Source organism: Monodon monoceros, unplaced genomic scaffold (assembly GCF_005190385.1).
Source record: "Monodon monoceros isolate NGI ecotype Baffin Bay Population unplaced genomic scaffold, NGI_Narwhal_1 Super_Scaffold_19, whole genome shotgun sequence".
Lineage (NCBI taxonomy): Eukaryota > Metazoa > Chordata > Mammalia > Artiodactyla > Monodontidae > Monodon > Monodon monoceros.
Genome location: NW_021703775.1, coordinates 33,792,714 through 33,816,936, shown reverse-complemented (window position 1 = coordinate 33,816,936; position 24,223 = coordinate 33,792,714). Strand labels below are relative to the sequence as shown.

The 24,223-nt window shown below is 46.2% G+C and overlaps 1 protein-coding gene and 1 non-coding gene across 3 annotated transcripts in view; both read right to left on the bottom strand.

The window, feature by feature from the left end:
* Window positions 1–647: 647 nt before the first annotated feature.
* SPRED2 (sprouty related EVH1 domain containing 2) overlaps window positions 648–24,223 on the bottom strand; it is a 124,452-nt gene continuing 100,876 nt past the window's right edge. The window contains exons 5-7 of one of the 2 annotated variants that reach the window (XR_003794906.1): window positions 8,000–8,149; window positions 4,407–5,541; window positions 648–673 (exon numbers count right to left, since the gene is read on the bottom strand). Coding sequence is in view for 1 of the 2 variants with exons in the window: in XM_029231963.1 (XP_029087796.1) it covers window positions 4,876–5,541; window positions 8,000–8,149 (816 nt within the window). In the remaining variant the exon portion in view is untranslated. Of the gene's footprint in view, window positions 674–2,330; window positions 5,542–7,999; window positions 8,150–24,223 lie in introns of those variants that run through there. The other variant, XM_029231963.1, reaches the window with a different exon arrangement.
* Window positions 17,756–17,828, bottom strand: TRNAG-GCC. Its single transcript has one exon. It is a non-coding gene; the product is annotated as a tRNA-Gly (tRNA).

Below are 24,223 nucleotides of genomic sequence, written 5' to 3'. Positions count from 1 at the left end.
GGTCCTCTCCCTTCATTCCACCCATCTGGTTCGGGCCTAAACAAACAGACGAAGTGTGCTATTTCTAACCAGCTAACCCCACAAATCAGAAAGCCCAACAGGCCTGCAATCAGAGTGCCTGCAAGCAGCCGGCTAACTTTTACAAGCTCTGGCCCCTCGTTCACATGGATGGCACTGTGGCAGCCTGTTTGAAAGCCACGCTCAAATAACAAACCACCCTGAATCCCTGGGAAACAGAACTCTTGTGACAACACTTTGTCCCCTGGGAAGATCTCCTGATTTTCTGGGGGGTGCCCACCGTTAAGGGTGAGTCGTAACTAGCAACGGGAGTGCAGCAGGGAGAAACAGAGGCCCAGGAGATGAGGCCACTGACTCACACCCCAAAGGCCACAGAAGCGGGGCTGGAGGTTGAGGAAGGCAGCTCTGTAAGGCAGGTTGTGTGCACTGGCTCCTAAGGAATCAGCCAGCCCTGTGCCCTTCCGCAGACTTCGAGGGCTGTGAAGGGATCTGGGAGGGCCAGCAACGAAGAAAAACCTAATTTAGAATTGCAGAGAGGTTCAGAAAAAGAAATCCCAACACACATTTTGTAGGTCTACATACTCACAAAATATCCACAATGGCTTCGGCCTCCTGTACTTCAAAAGATGCTGTCCTTTCCAGTTCTTGGTGTTTCCTAGGGTCCCAGAATAGAGGAGGAATTGAGGAAGGAAGGAGCATTTTGAAGCACCTCCTGAGTATTGCACTGTAACGATAGTGTGAATTGTAATCATTGAGCCTCATGACATGCTGAGGGTGGGTATTATCCCACTTGTTACACCCAGGGAAACTGAGGCTCAGAAGGGTGACATCACTTGCCCAAGGGCTAATGGCTAGCAACTATCTAATGACTAGTAACGTGTTTCTCTACCCCTGCTTCCTCACCTGTGAAGTGGAGATGAACCCTGTACTCCGAAGAGGGTTGAAGGAGATGACGGATGTAGAGCCCAGCTCCTGGCTAAGCACACAGGGCACCAGATGACAAATGAATCCTGTAGCAGCCCGGACTGGGCAAGGCTCTTCCTGGTGCCCACTTTTCAAACCCACAAACAGGGAGCGGGTGGACAGAGCTATCAGTGAGGCCTGGCAAGGACCTGGGCTCTGCAGTCAGTCATCTGGTTTGGTCCTTGCCTCATGAGACCACAGGTTACCTTAGTTACTTACCCTTTCTAAGCCTCAGTTCCTCAACTTCAAATAGGGATGACAGGAGGGATGTGCCTTGGAGGGTGTCGTGAGGTCAGATCTTGGGCCCCCTGAAGCTCTGGACATGCCTTCCAAGTTCTCTTTTTTTTAAAAATCAGAGCCATTTATTCAGGATTGTCATAATCAGTGAATGAATGTATACTGTCTCAGCAAATATTATTCTTCTACTTCACCAATTCTCCTTCAGAGCAATCCCTCTATTTACCATCAAACTTCTTGAAAACATGTTTTACGTTTGATGTTTTTATTGACTCCATGTTGACTCTTTACCCCCTATTAACCTGGTTTGTGCCCCTCCCAGTCTAATGAAAGAGCTCTTATGAAGTTCTCTAATCATCTCTTAATTACCAATCTTCACGGCTTGTTTCTCTCCATTCACTTTCTAATTCCCAGCATCTCCTGTTGCTTTTCACCTTTGCCAGTGGTTTGGAAAAGTCACCCCTTTTGGCAAGAGTCAAGACTAATATGAAGGGACCCCTCTGCACATCTCTTTTTAAGGCCCCTACTTGGTTCTCTAGAGAAGAAGCTGAAATTTTCTTCTGTGACCCTTAAAGGACTCCACACTTTATTTCCTTCAAGGGATTGTCACTGTAACATTTGAGTATCCAAAGATCCCATTTGGAACTGAAAGTGGGCCAAATATCACTAAAATCCAGCCGCTCTGAGGAGACCAAGGATCTTGGAGTTTTAACAATTGTGTTCTGTGAGAAACTATCTTCCAAACTCCACACACACTCTCTTAAGGTTCAGCAGGAATCAGTGGGAAACAACCCGGAGGAAGCACAGCGGCTCCCTCTGTGGAGCACGCATGGGGGAAGCCAGGCCGAGGAAGAGGGGGTGTTCCCTGGGCGGTGATACAGCATTCTTTTCACTTGAGGCATCTGAGCCCAAGGAGCTGCAGTCTCCCCCGGGGAATATGAATGACATAACCAGAGGCGGGAAGGGCCTCAAAAACAGACCGGTGTCCACACATCCTCCTCGAAAGGAAACCCCTTCCCATCCTGTGTGCGAGAGCTCCCACGTCCGCAGAGGCTCGAACGCCACCCTGTCTCCAGACAAACATCCCAAAGCCAGCGATCTGATAGGATGTGTTTATATTTACATGGTACATTTTAAAGCAATGGCTACATTGGTCATACATATTAGAAACCATAAAAAAAAGTTAAGAACTAAAATGTACATCATACACTTGTATATATATTTTTTACACAGAGGTAAAAAGGCTTATTATAAAAAAATCAATACAACGGGGTTTTTAGTATACAGGTAAAGAATGAATTATGCTTCAGGCACTTTAATTTGTTAATGTGAGCAAATAGCTTGGTGGGTTTTTTTGGGGGGGTGGGGGGAGGTTCGGGGAAAGCTTCCAAACAAACTCTTTTGGTTAATGTTTTGTTACCACAGATACAAAAATAAAATCTGAATAATTTCTCTTAGGTGGTTGACATCAGTATGGCAAAGCTGACTGGGAAAATACTACACACGGTTCGGCTGCAGTGTGGCAATTAGAGAGAGACGTATTTACATAAATGTCCCCATGGCTGTCCTTGTACCTTCTACACAAACCAAAAAGGATACGCGGAGTAAGAGTCACTAGCGTTAACTCTTCAAAGGGGTGGAAAAGGACAAGGGGTAAAGGAAGATAGAAACAGATAATGAATAAACAGGGCAAACAAAAGCGGCTGGGATAGGTGTATTCTTACTGAAATAAATAGGGACGCTTGAACTGAGGTCTAACAAAACATACATTAGTGTTGTGCTTTGTAGAGAGGAGACCTTGAGAAAGACCCTGAGAAAATGCCTCAGGACGGGGGAGAAGATGGTCTTTCGACAGCATTTGGAGGCTGGCTGAAGGTTTCTAGATGTTCTCCAGGCTGGGAAGTGGCTCTTTTCTTGCATCACCAGATTAACAGCTCTCTGCTCCTTTCCCAAACTGGAAGACCCAAACCAGTCACTTCGACAAACGAAAACGTCTACCAACAAACTCATAAGCACACTGGGTATTTACATCGGTGATCTGATAAAGAAATGCAAAGGGCTCTCAGGTGAGCTGAAAACATTCCCAGGAAGGTAAGTGTGGCTAGCACTTTCCCAATATGATTGGCAGACTAGAAAAAAAAGTCCCTTTCCTTGGAGACTGATGTCCTGTTTGCAATTGAGAAGGGATGGGGGGAGTGGCGAGAGAGGAATGAGGCCATGCACTCAGCTGGCAATAATCACAGGAAGATCATGGTGGGAAGAGCCAGCGCTGACAAGCCTGTCCCCTATGGTCTCCACGGCGTTCTGATTGTACTGTGCTAGGTACAGGTAACCACTCTTCACTTTTCTGCAATAACATTTGGCTATTCCTTGCAATATATTAGAAAAATACTCTTTTCCAGCTAATTAGAAGCCTCCTACGTGGCAAGGCGACAGGTGGACCCAGCCTGCTGACCTAACCATCCGTGCACCCAAAGTGGCAAGTTTGGGTTTGCAGGAGAAAGACACTTAGGCATCGGAAGGGTTTTTACATATGGCCTTGTTTTTTCCCAAGTGTAAACGAAGGATTTGGTGACGTGAAATTGAGTCCAAAATGAAAACAAAAACACAAACCCATGAACAAAATGCAACCCACCACTCTTCAAATTGATGACATTTAAAATTTCCCCCAGTTAATAGAAAATAGCCACTGGGGGGAAAAAAGCTCCCATAAGTTTTATTTACAACCTTTAGCGTTTCTCAACTGGACCGTGTTCAGGAGGTTTGAAGAGACTATTTGGTTTGCAAAACAATGAGCAAAATTTCTTACTTCATTAGCGGTTTCTTCTGATATTGCTAAATTTTTACAAGTGGCGGTGACATAATTTTAAAAAGTTCTCCTTTGGGGTAACCAGGGAGGCTCGGAGAAACCTGGAATCCCCTTTCTAGCCCTGGTCTGAGAGGATGCGATGCAGTTTAAAGAATTTTCCTGATTCTCGCAAGTTAATCTGAAGTTAAGGCTCAGTTCTCAGTCATTTTACGAGAGAATGTTTTGCATCAGTGAGTAACTGACCGACTTTTTGGGGGGGAGGGGTGTGGAGACAGAAGATGATGGGCTCAAGGTAGAAACTGCAGCTTACATGGGAAGTTTGGCTTTAGAAAAGTTAAAGCGATCTCGTTTTGTGGTAGAAGTTTGTTAACTAGCTCACCTCCTACACATAATAACTGACTGCAGGTTAAAATACATCTGGCAGGGTTTCATCATTCTGACATTCCATTTCCACAGGAACCTGAGGAAGCAAACTCGTCAGCCACAGGCAAGCTCAACCAAGAGAAAGATGGTCTTCGAAGCTCCTGGAAAAACCAACGACAAAACCCACCAAAAAATCAGCAGTTCCCACTGAAGGCGCCTTGGAACTGGAAGAGGTGGGCAGGAAGGACATGAAATCAACACCTGTATGATGAGACGGTTAGCTTGATTACAGATTGTTAATAATACACGAGGGTCTGGGCGGCGGCTCCTTGCCTTAGAACACTGTGTGCGCACACGTGGGTGAGACTGATGCAGGGGTGCAGAGTACGGCACCTTGGGTACCCAGGAGCGGGCAGAGATGAGAGGATGGAGGAGACAAGTCCCCTTGGGGCTGTGGATGGAGGGCGGTGGGGAGGGAAACCGAGTCACACAGCTGCTTTGTGCTTCCCGCCGCAGCACCTGCACATCACTCCGCAGTGGTAGCAGGCCCGCAGGGGCAGGTAACAGCACATACAGGGGGCCAAGAAAGACAAGGCGATAAGGGCCATCCACCGGAGGCAAAACTTCTCGTCGCTAGTATCGCACGAGCACGGGTCTGTATAGTCCCCCTCGGGGTCTGACATACAGTGATAGAGCATGCTGTCCGCACACCACATACAGCTCACCCGGCGGATGCAAGTTCTCACGGAGTCGGGCGCATCCTGACAGTGGCCCCTCCGGTTCTCCTCGTGGTTGAACATGTCGCGGCAGTACTCGCACCGAGAGCGCTCCCCCTCCTCTTTCCGCCGCCGGGACTTGCCCCGGGAGGGCTGGGTCTTGATCACGCTGCCTCCGCGCCCTTTAGGGTCCTCGCCGAGGCCAAAGTCTGAGGAGTCCACGTAGGGGTAGTTGTAGTCGTGCTTGGGGACCTCGCCCTTGGCGAAGCGCACGTAGGAGTCCGCGTCCTCCGAGGGGTCCAGGTATTTGCCCCTCACCGGCGCGTGCCGGTAATCCTCGTAGCCCGTCATCCAGATCTTCTCCCGGGGGTTGATGCGCACGATCTCCTCGTCGTCGTCCGGGAAGCTCACCTGGCGGTAGGGCCTTGGCATCGGCTGCCCCAGGAAAAAGGAGGCGTTACTTCATAGCAGTGGCAAAACAAACCTCCGATATGCATCTTTCACCTTGGCAAAGGCATTGCTTTAAGGAACTGACCCATCCTGTAATTACTGAACAGCTTGTGGGTCAAAGATGTATTTCAAATTGTGAGTCCCAATCCCTTCCTGGGTCAGGAAGTCAATTTAATGGGTGGAGACCAGCATTTCCCCCCCTTTCTGTTGCAGTATTACCATATATGGGGGGGGAAGTATACACAGCGTAAGAGTAAAGTGAATTTTCAGAAGCTGGACATGCCCAGATCAGAAAGCAGAACTTGAGGCCTCCCTAGAATATCCTCAACCTCCCTTCTGTGACCCCCACCCCTAAGGTAAGGAACAGTGATTTCTAACAGCTTAGTTTCACCTGTTTTTTTTTGTACAGCATGCTCTCTTTTTTAAGACTGGTTTCTTTTTTGTTCAGAGAAACAGCAGAACACTGGAGTGCACTGCATATTACAAGGTAAGTACCCTTGTTATCTTTGTGTACATAACATGTGCCTACTGGGCCATGATATAAAACGCATGTGTCACTGTGGGTCATGTGCAAAACAGCAAACTATGAGGCTCAGAAGTACCTTGTAATCTGGCTGGGAAGATAAGATGTTGAGATATGCAAAGGGTAAGAGTACAGGCTCCAGAGGCCAACTGTGTTTGAATCCTGCCAGGATCTCACAGGTGGTGAGCAGCAGAGCTGGAATCTGAGCCTGGGATGGCCCAACGCAGGGCCACACCCTCTAGCCTTCAAACCCAACCTGCATCCCTTAGGGAGGAATAGTCATCTCTGCAGGTTGTCCTGTTACAGTTTGCATCAGTGCCTTGTCCAGAGGAGCAGGTGCTGAATACATAGTTATTGAGTTGATGCAGGTAAGCCTGCCTTGCACAGGGCATCCCAGTTGTGGCAAACAACGAGATTTTCCACCTTCGACGCCCTTTGAGCATGAAGGCTTTTTTGTACGCGGGCCTCTCCCGCTGCAGAGCACAGGCTCCGGACACGCAGGCCCAGTGGCCATGACTCACGGGCCCAGCCGCTCCACGGCATGTGGGATCTTCCCGGACCAGGGCACGAACCCGTGTCCCCTGCATCGGCAGGCGGACTCTCAACCAACCACTGCGCCACCAGGGAAGCCCCGAGCATGAAGGCTTTTTAAGGGATGAGGAGCATGGCTCTGAGCAAACCCACTGGAGTGGAATTCGGGCCATGAAATTTACCAGCAAGTCGCTAAGCCTCAGACTTGGTTTCCCTGACGATCAAACTGCATAGGGCTACTGAAAGAATGAAGAGAAAGAATCTGTGTGGTGTCAGCATAGGGCCGGTCACACAGGATGTGATTGGTACCTGTTGCCAATAATGTCATTATAATATTGTCCTAGAATTTATCACATGGTGATTAGCTTTACTCATCACTTCCCACCAGACTGTGAGCTCTGTGAAGGCAAGGGCCACGTCTCACAGGCTCTGATTTGCCCTAATTCCTGCCAGATTCTTCATGTCAGAGTTTCCCCAACTTTGGAAAATCACAATCCTTCATTATTTCAAAACAAATCTTGGGAGCTGACACAGACTTTGCTAATAATTTATTTTGCAAAGTAAGGAGAATCAAAAAGTCAATTCCCATCTATTGCTCCCATAATGTGATTTTAAAAAAGAACTTTTAATGCCAAAAATATTAGGAAGCACACACAGTAAAATGGATTTTGAAAAAAAGTCATATCAATCTATGTTATAAAACCTCAGTGCCTCGTGCTTTTTCTCTTTTCAAAGCAGACTGGTGGCCACATCACCCACGTGGGCACCAGTCCACACCCCACAGTTTGAGAACCTGCTCTGAAAAACGGCCGCTTGGTAAATATTTGTTGAATTACTGAATTCCAGCTACAGCTCCCCAAGCAAGCCTGGGCCTGCAGCCCGCGATGCCAGGGCGCTCAAGCCAAGTGTACAGTATTCTGTGGTCCCAATCGCAGTTCTGTGCTTTCACACAAAGCCGGGAGGCCCTTTGGACACAGGAACGCATAGTGTTAGCGTATGCTAACGCACAGTATGCTAGCAGGAGGTAGCATAGTGCCCTGCGTGAGCGGAGACCTGCGTGTGCATCTTGTTCCGGCAGGGACTCTGTCTCCCTAAGCCTCGAGCGTCCCCATCTCTCAACTGGGGATGCGGAGGACCTGCTTGTGGGTGATTTGTGAGGATAAAAGGAGATAAAGCACATGAAGGGCTTGGCGAGGTGCCCGGCGCACAGAAGACTCTGCGTTGAGGGTGAGTCGCCCGCACCACCTCCAATATGGGGGCGGAGGTACTAAGTAGGAGAAGAGAAGAGGCCTAGGCTCTGGCGTGTGGCTGAACGCCAGGGGAAGGAGGCTGTTCTGGGATCAGGAGCCGCCCACCCCATGACCCCCCAGGAACGAGACCGCCGCTCACCTGTTCGAGGTGATAGTGGTCCGTGGGGTATGGGTCATGGAGATGGCCCAGGGTATAAATCCTCCGGTGCTCACAGGACGTGGGGGAGGAGACTGTGCGAGGAGGTTGTTCCCTCTTCTGAGACGAATTAGAAGAACTGTCTGTAGCTGTCTGGGTAGAAGGAGATAGCCGTGAGTTAATTAAAAAAACAAAAACCAAACCCGCACAAAAACCTAACACACCATCTACGCACACTGGTGGCGTCTCGCTGGATTCCCCAGAATCTTGAGTTTATCCTGGCTATGGGAGGCCGGAGGACCCCTGAAGGGCCAGGTTGTTTAAACACGGCAGGCAGAGAAACCCAGCCACAGACCCTGGAAAGCTGGGTTTGTTTTCTCAAACTGTGGGAGCAGTGACCGGCTTTGGGGAAGGGCTCACAGCACCAGGCCTCCTGCTGGTGTGCTCCAGCTGGATCAAGAATGGTCACCTGTTTGTGGCCCTGGCTGCGAGGTCCTCGGGTAAGCAGAGGAGATGCAAACAAGCAAGAATCAAACACATATGTTCCTTTGTGGGGCTAATCCCAGCCTGGGGACGTCTCAGAGATGAAGGATACCTCAGGGGTATCATAGGTACTGGCTTTCCAGGAAGAAATTTTGTAATCTTTGGCTCGGAGGCAAGCCTGGGGGTCACCATCTCTGGAGAGGGAGAGCAGAGCTGTTTTCTCAGTAGAGGCGACGAGTTCAGATTGGAGCCTGCATGATGGTGTCTTAGGAAGGTGATCAGCTATCAGAATGGACTGTGGCTGTGGACAGACCACAGGCCCTCTCGCCTCCCTGTATGCCCACCACCTAAGTGCTTCATGCTCCCCGGTGACCCCAGGTGATGGTCACTCTCCACATCCCTGGGGCCCAGGAGCCACATGCTCATAAAGACTTTTGTCAAGTACAGCTGACAACTGCCTTTAAAACCAGGGCCCCTCAGAATTCTCACTACACCTCTACTTCCTTAGAGTGATGGACCCCACCCGCCCCTTTTTTTTTTCGCAAATAAATAAATGCAAAGATTTTCCTTGATATCTAGGTGTCCTATTTCTGGTAAATATCTAGGAACTCCTCCTTTGCTGTTGCTTCTCACTTTTATATTCCCCTTATCGTATTTGCTTATTTATTTATCTCCTTTTATTTTCCGTTCGTGTCATAGATCCTCCAAAGAGCAAGGTAAGGTTGAAACAAATAGACTTATAAAAGTTATTCCCCCCCATTTATAAAGTAATAAATGCTTAGAAAAATGGGAGTATAAGTATCCAGGAAAAAGAAAAGACACCCGTATTTCCATTATGCTGCACAACTGACGTTAATTTTTAAAACCTGGTGGACACGTGCAGCATGCCTTGGGAAACCCAAGCCTCCTGGATTTTTCTTTGATTCGGTTTGGTTCATGTGATGCAGGGCTGATGCTGTTTCCAGTCCCACAATCCAGTGACTAATTCAGATATGGACACCCACACAGTCCTCCCTGAGGCAATACGGAGAGATTTCTGATGGAGAGGTCAGAAAAGATGCTGTCTGTCTCTATCTCTGAAGTTAAGAGCTAAGGGTCCTGTTAGCCTGGAATCCTGGTGAGGCGGCAGGGAAAGAAACTGTATGAGGATGAAGTGAGGCAAAACCAAGGGAAGAAGGCCCCCGCAGACACCACTTGAGCTTCTACATCAAGCCAAGCCTGAATCCTGTCCACCCTAAGATGTCCCAAAGACAAGAGCCAACTCCCTTTGATAATTTAACCCAGAATGCGTTGGGTTCGTCCCTTGGGTGCACTTTTCCCCCATTCCCGATTCCTTCTCTGTGGCAGCCTTCCACCTGCATAACATTCCTGGCCTCTCTCTCGCCTCACTCCTCTGCAGCAGGTGGAATGGAACAGGGTGTCCAGAGCCTGCTACTTTCCTCCTCTACCTCTTGGGAGCCACCCAACTGGCAAATTGCATGTGCTGGCAACCATTCTTGGGACTGTGCGGTCTACTTGGAGGTCGAGGGCCCACCCCACTGCGGGGAGGGTGTGGAGACCCAGCGCACGTGTGCCTGGTGGGGCAGGTCTGTCTAATCCTGGGGTCCATTCCTGGAATGTCCACTTCCCACAGGTGTAAGCCAGCACTAACCTCATCAGTAAAGAAAGGGCTCCTATCTTTTTTTCTCAACTGGTTCAGAACTCAGACAGGAAAGAGTTGCTATTTACCCCTCAAATCCCAGCAACTGAAAGAGACCAGACTGATATACAAGAATTTTTACTTTCTTCCAAACTCTGGTCTGTCCTCCAAGTCTCACCCACCCTTTCCTTATGTCTTTGGAGATCCTGCCTCCCTCTTTTAACACACCGGTGGTTGTAAGTTGACAGCACGACAAAGCAAACAACCCTTAACAGTCTCACATTATGTGAAGGCTTATGATGTGTCAGGCCCTGGCTACATGTGAACACCACTGCAGGCAAAATATTGTCTCCACATCACACACAGGAAAACAGAGACTCGGAGAAATTCGGGATCCTGCCGACCAGTGGCAGGCAACCACTGGCAGAGCTGGACAGAAATGCAGACCCTGCCCCCCAAGCACGGTGGGATCTCAACGCACCACATCGCTGCTTTGCAAACCCAGGAGAGCCCACACCAGTGCCTGCTCTGTGTTAATCTTGGTGAGATTAATACGAGTACAACTATTCCAAGTAAGACAGTGTGCCCTGACTCATACAAACTCAGGAGAAAAAGGGATGGTGTCTCAGAATACAAAGGTTTCAAAATAAAATGGACAACCTGGAAGAAATGGACAAATTCTTAGAAATGCACAACCTGCCAAGACTGAATCAGGAAGAAATAGAAAATATGAACAGACCAATCACAAGCACTGAAATTGAAACTGTGATTAAAAATCTTCCAACAAACAAAAGCCCAGGACCAGACTGCTTCACAGGCGAATTCTATGAAACATTTAGAGAAGAGCTAACACCTATACTTCTCAAACTCTTCCAAAATATAGCAGAGGGAGGAACACTCCCAAACTCATTCTATGAGGCCACCATCACCCTGATACCAAAACCAGAAAAGTATGTCACAAATAAAGAAAACTACAGGCCAATATCATTGATGAACATAGATGCAAAAATCCTCAACAGAATACTAGCAAACAGAATCCAACAGCACATTAAAAGGATCATACACCATGACCAAGTGGGGTTTATTCCAGGAATGCAAGGATTCTTCAATATACACAAATCAATCAACGTGATACACCATATTAACAAATTGAAGGAGAAAAACCATATGATCATCTCAATAGATGCAGAGAAAGCTTTCAACAAAATTCAACACCCATTTATGATAAAAACCCTCCAGAAATAGGCATAGAGGGAACTTTCCCCAACATAATAAAGGCCCTATATGACAAACCCACAGCCAACATCGTCCTCAATGGTGAAAAACTGAAAGCATTTCCACTAAGATCAGGAACAAGACAAGGTTGCCCACTCTCACCACTCTTATTCAACATAGTTTTGGAAGTTTTAGCCACAGCAATCAGAGAAGAAAAGGAAATAAAAGGAATCCAAAACGGAAAAGAAGAAGTAAAGCTGTCACTGTTTGCAGATGACATGATACTATACATAGAGAATCCTAAAGATGCTACCAGAAAACTACTAGAGCTAAACAATGAATTTGGTAAAGTAGCAGGATACAAAATTAATGCACAGAAATCTCTGGCATTCCTATACACTAATGATGAAAAATCTGAAAGTGAAATCAAGAAAACACTCCCATTTACCACTGCAACAAAAAGAATAAAATATCTAGGAATAAACCTACCTAAGGAGGCAAAAGACCTGTATGCAGAAAATTATAAGACACTGATGAAACAAATTAAAGATGATACAAATAGATGGAGAGATATACCATGTTCTTGGATTGGAAGAATCAACATTGTGAAAATGACTCTACTACCCAAAGCAATCTACAGATTCAATGCAATCCCTATCAAACTACCACTGGCATTTTTCACAGAACTAGAACAAAAAATTTCACAATTTGTATGGAAACACAAAAGACCCCAAATAGCCAAAGCAATCTTGAGAAAGAAAAACGGAGCTGAAGGAATCAGGCTCCCTGACTTCAGGCTATACTTAAAAGCTACAGTAATCAAGACAGTATGGTGCTGGCACAAAAACAGAAAGATAGATCAATGGAACAGGATAGAAAGCCCAGAGATAAACCCACGCACATATGGTCACCTTATCTTTGATAAAGGAGGCAGGAATGTACAGTGGAGAAAGGACAGCCTCTTCAATAAGCAGGGCTGGGAAAACCGGACAGGTACATGTAAAAGTATGAGATTAGATCACTCCCTAACACCATACACAAAAATAAGCTCAAAATGGATTAAAGACCTAAATGTAAGGCCAGAAACTATCAAACTCTTAGAGGAAAACATAGGCAGAACAGTCTATGACATAAACCACAGCAAGATCCTTTCTGACCCACCACCTAGAGTAATGGAAATAAAAACAAAAATAAACAAATGGGACCTAATGAAACTTCAAAGCTTTTGCACAGCAAAGGAAAGCGTAAAGAAGACCAAAAGACAACCCTCAGAATGGGAGAAAATATTTGCAAATGAAGCACCTGACAAAGGATTAATCTCCAAAATTTATAAGCAGCTCATGCAGCTCAATAACAGAAAAACAAACAACCCAATCCAAAAATGGGCAGAAGACCTAAATAGACATTTCTCCAAAGAAGATATACAGATGGCCAACAAACACATGAAAGAATGCTCAACATCACTAATCATTAGAGAAATGCAAATCAAAACTACAATGAGATATCATCTCACACTGGTCAGAATGGCCATCATCAAAAAATCTAGAAACAGTAAATGCTGGAGAGGGTGTGGAGAAAAGGGAACCCTCTTGCACTGTTGGTGGGAATGTGAATCGGTACAGCTACTATGGAGAACAGTATGGAGGTTCCTTAAAAAACTACAAATAGAACTACCATATGACCCAGCAATCCCACTACTGGGCATATACCCTGAGAAAACCATAATTCAAAAAGACACATGCACCCCAATGTTCATTGCAGCACTATTTACAATAGCCCGGAGATGGCAACAACCTAAGTGTCCATCATCGGATGAATGGATAAAGAAGATGTGGCACATATATACAATGGAATATTACTCAGGCATAAAAAGAAACGAAATTGAGATATTTGTAATGAAGTGGATAGACCTAGAGTCTGTCATACAGAGTGAAGTAAGTCAGAAGGAGAGAGACAAATACCGTATGCTAACACAAATATATGGAATTTAAGAAAAAAAAATACTGTCATGAAGAACCTAAGGGTATGACAGGAAGAAAGACTGTGTCCTACTAGACCTACTAGAGAATGGACTTGAGGATATGGGGAGGGGTAAGGGGAAGGTGTGACAAAGCGAGAGAGAGGCATGGACATATATACACTACCAAGCGTAAGGTAGATAGCTAGTGGGAAGCAGCCGCATAGCACAGGGAGATCAGCTCGGTGCTTTGTGACAGCCTGGAGGGGTGGGATAGGGAGGGTGGGAGGGAGGGAGACACAAGAGGGAAGAGATATGGGAACATATATATATGTATAACTGATTCACTTTGTTATAAAGCAGAAAGTAACACACCATTGTAAAGCAATTATACCCCAATAAAGATGTTAAGAATACAAAGGTTTCTAACGATCTCAATAAATACTTTCTGAATCAGTAGATAAGGGCCCTTCAGTATGATTCAAATCTCAAGGGTTAAACTCTTATCCAACACCCGTGTGCCAGGCACGTCTTAGGTTAGAAGCTACCCTCGTACTGAACACTGTAATATGCACTTGCCATTTAGTTCTTGGAAACTCAGTTAACACATCCCTCACCTGGTGTTAGTCACCTGAATCCACCCTGTTTTCTGTGACCTGTGTCCAGGTTAACAATGTAGGGAAAGTCATTCTGAGAAATGAGGCACACCCGGTATTTCCTAGTACTCCTCAGCCAATCAGACTCTCCCTTCTAATGCTCCCATCTTTCCTCCCCAGCCCCGGCCAGCCTCTTCCCACTGTAAAGTGCAAAGTTCCTGGACAATTTTCTGACAATTCAGAGAACGTGAGACTGAGAAAGGCCTTTCGAATTCTCCTACTCTGACAACAAATCTGTACAGAGGAGCGGTGAAGCCAGAAGGCTGAGGAGTGCCCCCAGTTTACCGCCTCCTGCGGGGAGGTCCCAGCCCGGCCCACAGCCTCCTGCCGCCAGCCTGCTCTGGGCTTAGAGCACGCAGGAGAGGTTCCATTGGAAGCTGAGGCTTCCCATCTCTGCTATCAGATAAATCTTGTCAAGAGGCTCAAGTGACCTACCAACAGAAGGAATGTACTATCAGGGTATCTCCAAGAGAGGCGAGAGGAAAAACCTTTCATCACACGTACCTCTGGACTGGTGCCCCCTTCTCTGCTCGTGGAGAAAAGCAGCCACTAGGCTGTGCACATCCTCACATCAACAAGCAAGATTCTAGAACATGTCTCTGTTACTTGTGTGCACAAGCTAATGACACCCACCAACCTACCAATCGGAGAGCTCCACCTTCAACCTGGAAAGACTGGCTGCGTTTTCAGCTCGCCTTGGTGGTGGGGCAAGGGAATCTCGGAAGTGCTGCAGGTTTGAGCTCAAGAAGAACAAAAGCAGAGGTCCTCTGTGCTTGGGGACCTCAGGCTCCTTACTGGGGTGGCTTCAGCGGCAGGCTTCCTGAGTCAGAGCAGGCAGTGCCAGCCTTTGATGCCACCCACTGTGAACAAGGCCAGACACTACCACTGCGGCGCCACCCACTTGTAGGAGGTCCCGTGTGACCTGAAGCAGTGCGCACAACCACTGTCACCTGCAAATGTACCCACCAAAAAAACTTGCCTCTGGGTTTGCGTTCGACTCCAGCTCAATGTCAATGCTCTGTTAAAAAGATGTCCAGTTAAGAAGGCTGTAACCTAACATGAGGCACTGAACAACAGAAATGCGATGCAATGTTATAATGCTAAAAAACAGGGTCTCAGCCCAGGCAGACTAGATTTGAATCAATTCTCTGCTAATTATAAGTTGTCTGATTTTGGTCAAGGTGACCTCTAACTCCAGTTTTCACATCTGCAAAATGGAGCAAAAATTGTCCTCAGGGTTACTGCAAAAAACGAAATGAGATTAAGCATTTCCATTTTCTAAACAGTCACTACTGATTATATAGAAAAGTTACTGATCCTGTGATCGGGTCCCCTTGCTTAACTCCTAAAAATTCAAATGCTTTATCCAGTGATTCTCTGGACTTTTCTAAGCAAATCCTGTCACCCACAAAAGATAGTCTGGTCTCCTTTCCAATATTTGTACCTTCTTTTTCTTGCCTTACTACATTTTGCCAGGGTTTCCAGCATGATATGGAAAAACAGAACGTCTCTGTTTGTCTTGAACCTAACTTTGGTGGGACTTCTAATGATTCTCTGTTTTATATATAATGTTTCCAGATAACTGGAGTGATTATAAAGTTCCCAAAGTTTTGGACTTTCCTGATGGCACAGTGGTTAAGAATCCCCCTGCCAATGCAGGGGACACGGGTTCAAGCCCTGGTCCAGGAAGATCCCACATGCCGTGGAGCAACTAAGCCCGTGCACCACAACTACTAAGCCTGCGCTCTAGAGCCTGCGAGCCGCAACTACTGAACCCTCATGCCACAACTACTGAAGCCCATGCTCCTAGAGCCCATGCTCCGCAACAAGAGAAGCCACCGCAGTGAGAAGCACGCGCACTGCAACGAAGAGTAGCCCCTGCTCACCGCAACTAGAGAAAGCCCGTGTGCGGCAACAGAGACCCAAAGCAGCCAAAAATAAATAAATAAATTTATAAAGTTCCAAAAGTTTCCTTGGATTCTAGATTGCTAAGAGTTTTCACCAAAAGATGTTGGATGTAACCAGATGGTTTTTCTGTGTCTATTGAGATGACTACAGTCTCTCACCTTTGTTTCATTAATGCATGAATCAAACACTTAAACTTTGCGAATATAAACCATCTTTGCATGCCTGGGATACGATCTGCTCTACTGGTCTTTCATTACATTTGTTTTATAAATATTTGATGTGATTTGGTAATATTTTACTTTAAAACTTTACGTCTAGATTCATAAGTGAGTTTGGCTCCTGTTTTTCCTCTACTTGAGCTCATCTTGCTAATTTTTTTTTTGTGTGTGTGTGTGTGTGTGTGTGTGTGGTACGCGGGCCTCTCACTGTTGTGGCCTCTCCCATTGCGGAGCACAGGCTCCGGACGCACAGGCTCAGTGGCCATGGCTCACGGGCCCAGCCGCTCTGCGGCATGTGGGATCTTCCCGGATCGGGGCACGAACCCGTGTCCCCTGCATTGGCAGGCGGACTCTCAACCACTGCGCCACCAGGGAAGCCCCATCTTGCTAATTTTTGCAGCAGGGTTACACTGGTCCTGTCAGCTGAGCTAGGCAGTGTTCTACCTTTTTCTATACTTTGGAACAATATCTATAACATGGGAGTTCTTTAAAAAAAAAAATTGAAGTACAGTTGATTTACAATATTGTGTTAGTTTCAGGTGTACAGCAAAGTGATTCAGACACATACATTTTTTCAGATTATTTTCCATTATAGGTTATTACAAGATATTAAATATGGTTCCTTGTGCTATACAGTACGTCCTTGCTGCTTATCTATTTTATTTTATGTATGGGAGTTACGTTTCTTAACCACCTAAATTTGGTCCCCCTTTTAAGGGGTATACCTTTGACTACATTTTCAAATTTTTCTGTGGTTATATTAAAACACGTATTTTGAGTAATAAGCTTTGCATGGCCTGGTCCTAAAGGCAGTAATCTGAGACAAGAGTTTAATAAGGAAGCACAGGAGGCTGAGAAAAGAAAGGGAAAGGAGGTGGAAGCAAGAGTCAGAGGGCACTAACATGAAAGAGTGGGCCCCTCCAACCTTAATAAAATAGAGACACGACCAGCCTGATCAAGTCCACACTGGTAGGGAAAACACTGGGAGGCTGGCAACCAACCATTAATTTTCTTCTCCCTCTTGGGGATGGAGCAAATGGGACGGATGCCACCTCCAGAGAGGCAAGCAAACAAGTACAGCTGCTTGATCCTCTCTGTATCCCCAGGAGCACGCGAGCCGATGTGAACACGCAGCTTGTAGAGCCAAGCCTGATCCGAGCAGCCATTTCTGGGGAGTGACAGGACTATGTGTTTTGAATAAGGCATAGAAAACAAAGTGAAGGAACTCTTTAAGGAGCTAATCTGCGCCATCCAGGAATCATACAGAAACGTTAAGCAAAAACAGCACTCCTCGGAGGGAACTGGGAAACCTCGACTCTAGGCCAGGCTAGGCCACATGTCTTGGGCCAGGTGTTAACCACAGTGTCCTCATGTGTAAAACAGGGAGTCGCCCTGGATGATCTCCAAGGTCTGTTTGAGTTCTAAAAGTTTTCTGTGTAATCGTTCTGGCTTCCTCCTCAGAACATTACAGAGGAGTCTAAGACTATTGCTTAGTTGATTCGAGAGCCACAGGATGTATGCCAACTATACCTCAATAAAAAATAAATAAAATAAGAAGTCATCACCACATAGGAAAAAAAGCTGCAGGATTCAGACTGACAAAAGTAGAATTCTGCCCTGTCTTGTAGATGCTGCGGAATTTTTTTTTCTTGGCTGCACCCTGCGCCCTGTGCAGGATCTTAGTTCCCTGACCAGGGATTGAACCTGGGCCCCCTGCAGTGGCAGTGCAGAGTCCTAATCACTGGACTGCCAGGGAATTCCCGATGTTTTGAATTTTTAAAGACAGCTAGCTAGTAGTTATGACCCCAATTTGTATTATTTTTACTGCAATCTACCACCAAAATAGATTTCGGCCACTGATACAACCAAAGCAATATTCAATATTTTTCCTATTGCAGGGGCTTCCATTTTATTTTTTAAAAAAGCATGTATGCACATGTGCATTTATATATAAGTATATAGCATTCTCCTCAGCCTCGGGCTGGGAGATGAGACTGATCTCATGGAAGTCTGGGCATCTTCTGCCTCTCAGAAGACAGTAAACTGTTCTGGGCGTCAGGAGACTGCCGGCTCCAGTGGTTTGGCGCTGAGTTGTCGTTTCTAACTCTTCAGCAAAGCAAGCCTTTCCCCTCAGTAGCTGTTAGACTGGCAGGCCTATGGCTAATCCTTTTCCCTTTGGTAAACAGGAACTTGTCCCCCATTCTGTCAACAGGTTGCACTGGCTCACCTGTCCGCAGGGCCTACATTGGTTCCAGGTGTCCTCTTTCAAAGAGGCAAGCAGAGCAGGAAATCTTTTACGGCTCCAGCTAGCAGGCAGTGTGGGTCTAAGAGGCTGCTGGTGGGGGGAAAGGAGATGACTCTGTCCTAGACTCTAAGACATTATTCTGTCCAGGACCCGGAGAATAGATAAAGTGGGCATTCTTCTACAGTGAAAAACAACAACAAAACCAAAATTCCCACACATTAAAAAAAAAACACAAGTTTTGGGGCTTCCCTGGTGGCGCAGTGGTTAAGAATCCATCTGCCAATGCAGGGAACACGGGTTCGAGCCCTGGTCCGGGAAGATCCTACACGCCGTGGAGCAACTAAGCCTGCGCGCCACAACTACTGAAGCCTGCGTACTCTAGAGCCCATGCTCCGCAACAAGAGAAGCCAGCACGCTGCAACGAAGGTAGCCCCCGCTCGCCACAACTAGAGAAAGCCCGCACACAGCAACGAGGACCCAACGCAGCCAAAAATAAAAATAAATAAATTTATAGGAAAAACAGTTTTATGTTTCTAAATTTTGAAATTAGGTGAAATTTTGACATGAAAGGAAAGGACTCTGATAAACCCACAGCTTAGCTTCACTGGCAGGGCTGTGATCAGGAAGCGGGTTTCAGGTAACCTTGAACATGTACTCTGCATGAATTAATAAAATGGAAATAGTAGTATATTACTATCCACAGCTTAAAAAGATGAGATGATACATGTGTAAGTGAAGAAAGACACAAGTTGGTGGACTACCAAAATGCCTTTGGGCTTCCTGAAATTGAGAGCATCTCAAAGCTTTTGTTTGAACCTTAGACATTTAATTGCTTTAATTTAGCCACTGTAGGTATTACGTGTTGAATAAAAAGATCCTCCTCTTACTGTGCAATGTGAGCTTGATAATTACTGGCATTCAGAAGATAAAGCAGCTCCCACCCATCTTCTGAGAACTTCCATGCCACCCCATGCAGTGCTGGGTCTCAGCCAGCAGCATTAATGGGACGCCGCTCCCTGGTGTCATCCACAAAGCATAGCTGTCCTTCCCCCAAAACATTTTTGCTTTTCTTAACAAACCGCCATAGATTGGTTCCACTAGTCAAACTCTGTAGAGGTAATTTACATTTTCAACCTATTTTCTCTTTTACTTATTCTGTTCCTGCACCACTCTATCCCAATCCCTTAATTCCAAGGGTAAAGACAACAGAAACATTTTTTTTTTTTTTTTGCGGTACGCGGGCCTCTCACTGTTGTGGCCTCTCCTGTTACGGAGCACAGGCTCCGGATGCGCAGGCTCAGCGGCCATGGCTCACGGGCCCAGCCGCTCCGCGGCATGTGGGATCTTCCCGGACCGGGGCACGAACCCATGTCCCCTGCATCGGCAGGCGGACTCTCAACCACTGTGCCACCAGGGAAGCCCAACAGAAACATTTTCGATCAACTGATCTTCTAAAATGAGACTGGGGCTCTCAGGCAGGCACAAGAGAACCCCATAGTGCCACTGAAGAAGTCAGTTGAGGTTTTAAGCCAATGTACTAGTTGAAAAGTCCATTATTTAGGCGGCTCTTTGGCAATGATGAGAATCTGGTATATTTCATATGCGAAATCTATTGAAACTTATTGAATAAATATTTCCTTTTCTTAAAGTTCTCTGAAAGGCAGCAAGCAGATTTGGGGTTTGCATTCTAGGTGAACAGTGTATGGAACTGAGCACAAGTTGCTTCACCTCTCTGAGCCTTGGGGACTTTATCTGCAGAAATGGAAGTGTCAATAAGTACCTCATGGTCAGTTGTGAGGACCAAATACAGTAACGTACATGAAAGTGCAGGGCACAGTGCCAGGGATAGCTCCACGACACAGTGCCTTTCCTTCTCCTCCCCTTGGGCCAGCAAACAAACTCAAAGGAAATATTTCACCCTGGGAAGGTTTTGAGTCCAAAAGGATCAATGATCACAGCTAATTAATGGCAGAACCAAGTTTAGACTCCTGGCCTCCCCACAACTCCCAAACTCTGCACAAACAGGAGTCATATGCCGCTTTACCTTTTAAAAACATCCCCTTTCTTAGAAAATCAGTAAACGAACCCCATTTATTACAAAACTGGTAGATTTGCCTTCAGTTTTAATGTGTGTTGGGGATGGATTAGGTGGAAAAAACTCTTCAAGAAAAGGAAAATTTTGTGGTATGCTGCAGTCTTCTGCTTCTATAAGTGAAAGCTTGATATTTACAGAATTCCACAAATTCATTTTTTTCTACTTAATCAAGAATGAAAATAACCACGACTTGCAAAGACTCAAAAGCTCACCTAGGACAAGACAAACTGCTGCTTCATACTTTGGTTTCAACCACATGTTCTAGCCACGCTTTAGAAAATACCTGAAGTGGACGGGAGGGGTTGGAGATGTCATTAGGAGCAACTGCTCTGAATAACCAGAAAGTAATCAAATGCAGCTTGTGAGGAACAGGATATCAAGGGTTCAAGCATAGGGCACGAGGAAGAACCACGTTTTCCAGTCTGGGCAAAAACATGGCTAAAATCTGACAATGCTGTAAAAGACATTTTTCCTACGTGAAGGAGGACTGCCTCCCTAAACAATTAAAGGAGGATGAAACACCACAACGTAAACAAAAAAAGAAAAAAAAAAGAAAGGCTGGTTAACATCTTTATTGGAGTATAATTGCTTTACAATGGTGTGTTAGTTTCTGCTTTATAACAAAGTGAATCAGCTATATGGATACATATATCCCAACCAGCCTTTCTTAACTGGGTTCTAGGAGAGAATTCCGACCCACACAAAATGCTATGAATGACTTCTCGATTCTGCAAATGACGGTACACAGTTAGTGCTATTCTAGGTGCACGAGAGAGAAGTTAACTCGTTACATAGGATGGATGCTGTAAAGTGTGAGGGGTTCATTAGGAATCCCTATTGAGAAGTGCTGCCCAAATCCAGAAGCAATACTGAGGTGGGAGAATAAACCTTGGAGGTGGGAAAATAAATCAAAACCTTATAGGGACTTCCCTAGTGGTCCAGTGGCTAAGACTCTGCACTCCCAATGCAGGGGGCCCGGGTTCGATCCCTGGTCAGGGAACCAGATCCCACATGTCGCAACTGAGAGTTCGCATGCCGCAACTAAAGATCCCACATGCCGCAACTAAAGATCCCACACGCCGCAACTAAAAGATCCTGCGTGCCGCAACTAAGACCCGGCAGAGCCAAATAAATAAAAAAGAAAAAAAGAAAAAAAACCTCATATAGGGCCGGCCTTCCTATTGCTACTCTGGGGACTTCTAGGCTATGACACACACTCAGGCTTCAAGTCTGTCACATGAATGGGCCACACGGGGCACTGGTTACATATTTATCCTCTTATCTCTTCTCCCCCTTCCAACTTGGGTCCAGGAGAACCTAAAACATAACTCTTGCATAAGACTGACATATAAAAAATAGAGCAGCTGAAATACCATAAATATAATTATTCCACAAATGTAGAGCAAAACGGCAGTGGTGAACGGGATGAGCGAGGAGATGGTGTTCGTTGCTCCTCCACTATGAACTGGCTGTGTCATCTTAGGCAAGTTGCCCATCTGACTTCACGACTTGTGTCTATAAAATGAGGCAAATCCTACTTTGTTTGCCAGAAGGAAGGAGGCTGGCTCAGCTGATATGAAAAAATCCCTTCCAATTCCAAGACCTAGAATTCTGAGGAGTTGGCACGTCTACAGGTATTCTCACCTCCTTGCAAGCCAAACATTTCCAGCTAACTCTTCTGTCAGGTCTCCTACCTTTAATGTGCCATTATTTCCACAGTGGACACACTGCTTCCTAACACAAGGCAGAAAAAAACAGCCGGAAGAAGAGCACCGAGCCACACAACTCAACCTCTGTTGAGTCTCTTCAATCTCTTTAAACCCCCAGATGCGGGAAATCAGGATTGCTGGATTCTTCCTCCTCCCTTGACCACCCCCCTCCCCGCCTTTTTGAGCGAATGCCCTCTTATTTTTTTCTTTCTTAAAAAAAAAAAAATCAATACGTGTATATCATTTAATATCTCAAGTAGTGATCTCGCCCCTCCCCATCTCAGCTTCTCACTCCCCAGAGAAATAAACCTTCAATTCTTGTGGCTCTTTCTCCTTGTATTTCTCTCTCCATCTTTTTAACAGCATCTTGTTAATGCTACTCTTTCCTGATTTGCAGCTTTGGATATTATTTAAGGCCTTCTTATTATGGAAGATGAAGACTTAGCTATTTTCTACACCCCAAGTATCTTTCTATAAAGCAAATATTTCCCTAATCCCCCAGCTTTAGAGACAGAATCCAGCCACTCAGCACAATGACAGCTGAAGCACCGACAGCACTTGACCACAGATTCTCGACGAGCCTGCTCTGGAAGTACGTGTACCCTGCAGCTGCATTCTCCCAAGATCGTATTAAAATTCTCCTTGTCTAGCTACGAAGATGCTAATAACATTTGTAAATGATTTTAGAGCTCTGCAGCAGTAAATAAAGCACCAGGTTTCAATGGATCCAATCCTACAAGATAGGAACTTGGAAAATTGTTCATTAAATGACTATAAAACCCAGAGCCTCTCTAGCTCTATATAGTCCCTTTACTCACTGCCTCCCCATCCCCGATGACCCCCCTTCCTTGTGGGCCCCAAACCCTCTGGGCCCAGAGTCTTCAACTGTAGGGCTCCAGGAGAACGTCAGTCTTAGGCTGGGGAGCAAAGCAGCTCGGCCTCTCCGCGGAGCTACACTGTCCATCTCTCAAGGGCACATGGGCCTCCTCCACAAGACACGCCAGAGCACGTGTCTCCCCCACAAGACAAAAGCACAACAGAGGGATAAGACTCTCGAGGGTCCTTCCATTCTGTCCCTCTCAAGGCTCTCCGGCTCTGGGGAGAGAAATGAAAAGCTGTCTGCCAGAGGCACGGATGAGAGCGGGCTGACTCTCACCAGGGCCCCCAAATGCCCGCCACAGAACACTAGCCTTTGTTGTCGTTGCTTTATACCCTCTCCATTACTCATCTTACAAATTTGTACCAAATGGCTCAGGCACTGGAATTCCCTCCCACATCCATATTTAATGCCGGGCACACCCTGGCCACCTAGGGATTTGCGTGCACCTGGATGGATCACGGTATCTGAGGTCTCCCAGAGAGCAGAGGAGACGGTGCGGGGTGGAAGGCAACAAGGAACATGAACAGCCAAAGGCTTAGAGTGGGTGATGATGCTTGGAGCTCGTCTCCTAGTTGTAGATGCGTCGGAAAACACAGCGAGAAAAATATGACATGAAGCTACTGAGAATCCCTCAAACTCACCCACCTTTAGATGGTCCCCCAGGATAGCAATAAAGCCAATGAGTAAAATATGAAACCCTATGATTGTTACGTACTATATTGGGGTTCAGAGCACCCATTTATTGAGCACCTATACAGCAAAGCTTTATAAGGTTGTAGAGACTATAATGAGGACTGCTTCTAATTAGATGAAGAGTCATTCATTCAGCAGATAAAATACGAAAACCAAAAAAAGCGGCAGGCTTTCAAGTAGCAAGAGAGAAATAAACAAGAGTACTACGGGATTTGAAAGAAGAGAGAACAATCATAATTGGTTCAGGGAGAAATACTAAGACACATAGATGGATAACTAGCCCAAGGCTCAGAAAATCAGAGCAGTGGCTAATCTGGAGTCTCTGGTGGCGGCTCCATCAGGAAAGATGTGGACACACACCAGGATGGTGGCAGGAGAGGCGTGGGATGACTGCAGAGGCAATGTGTTGGCGACTGGCAAGACGCATGGGCAGAGTATGTGTGTATGTGTCTGCACACGCGTGCACACATGCTAAGCTGGATGCTAATTACCATCCTGAGAAGTCAGGGGGACAGGCTGGTTTAGGCGC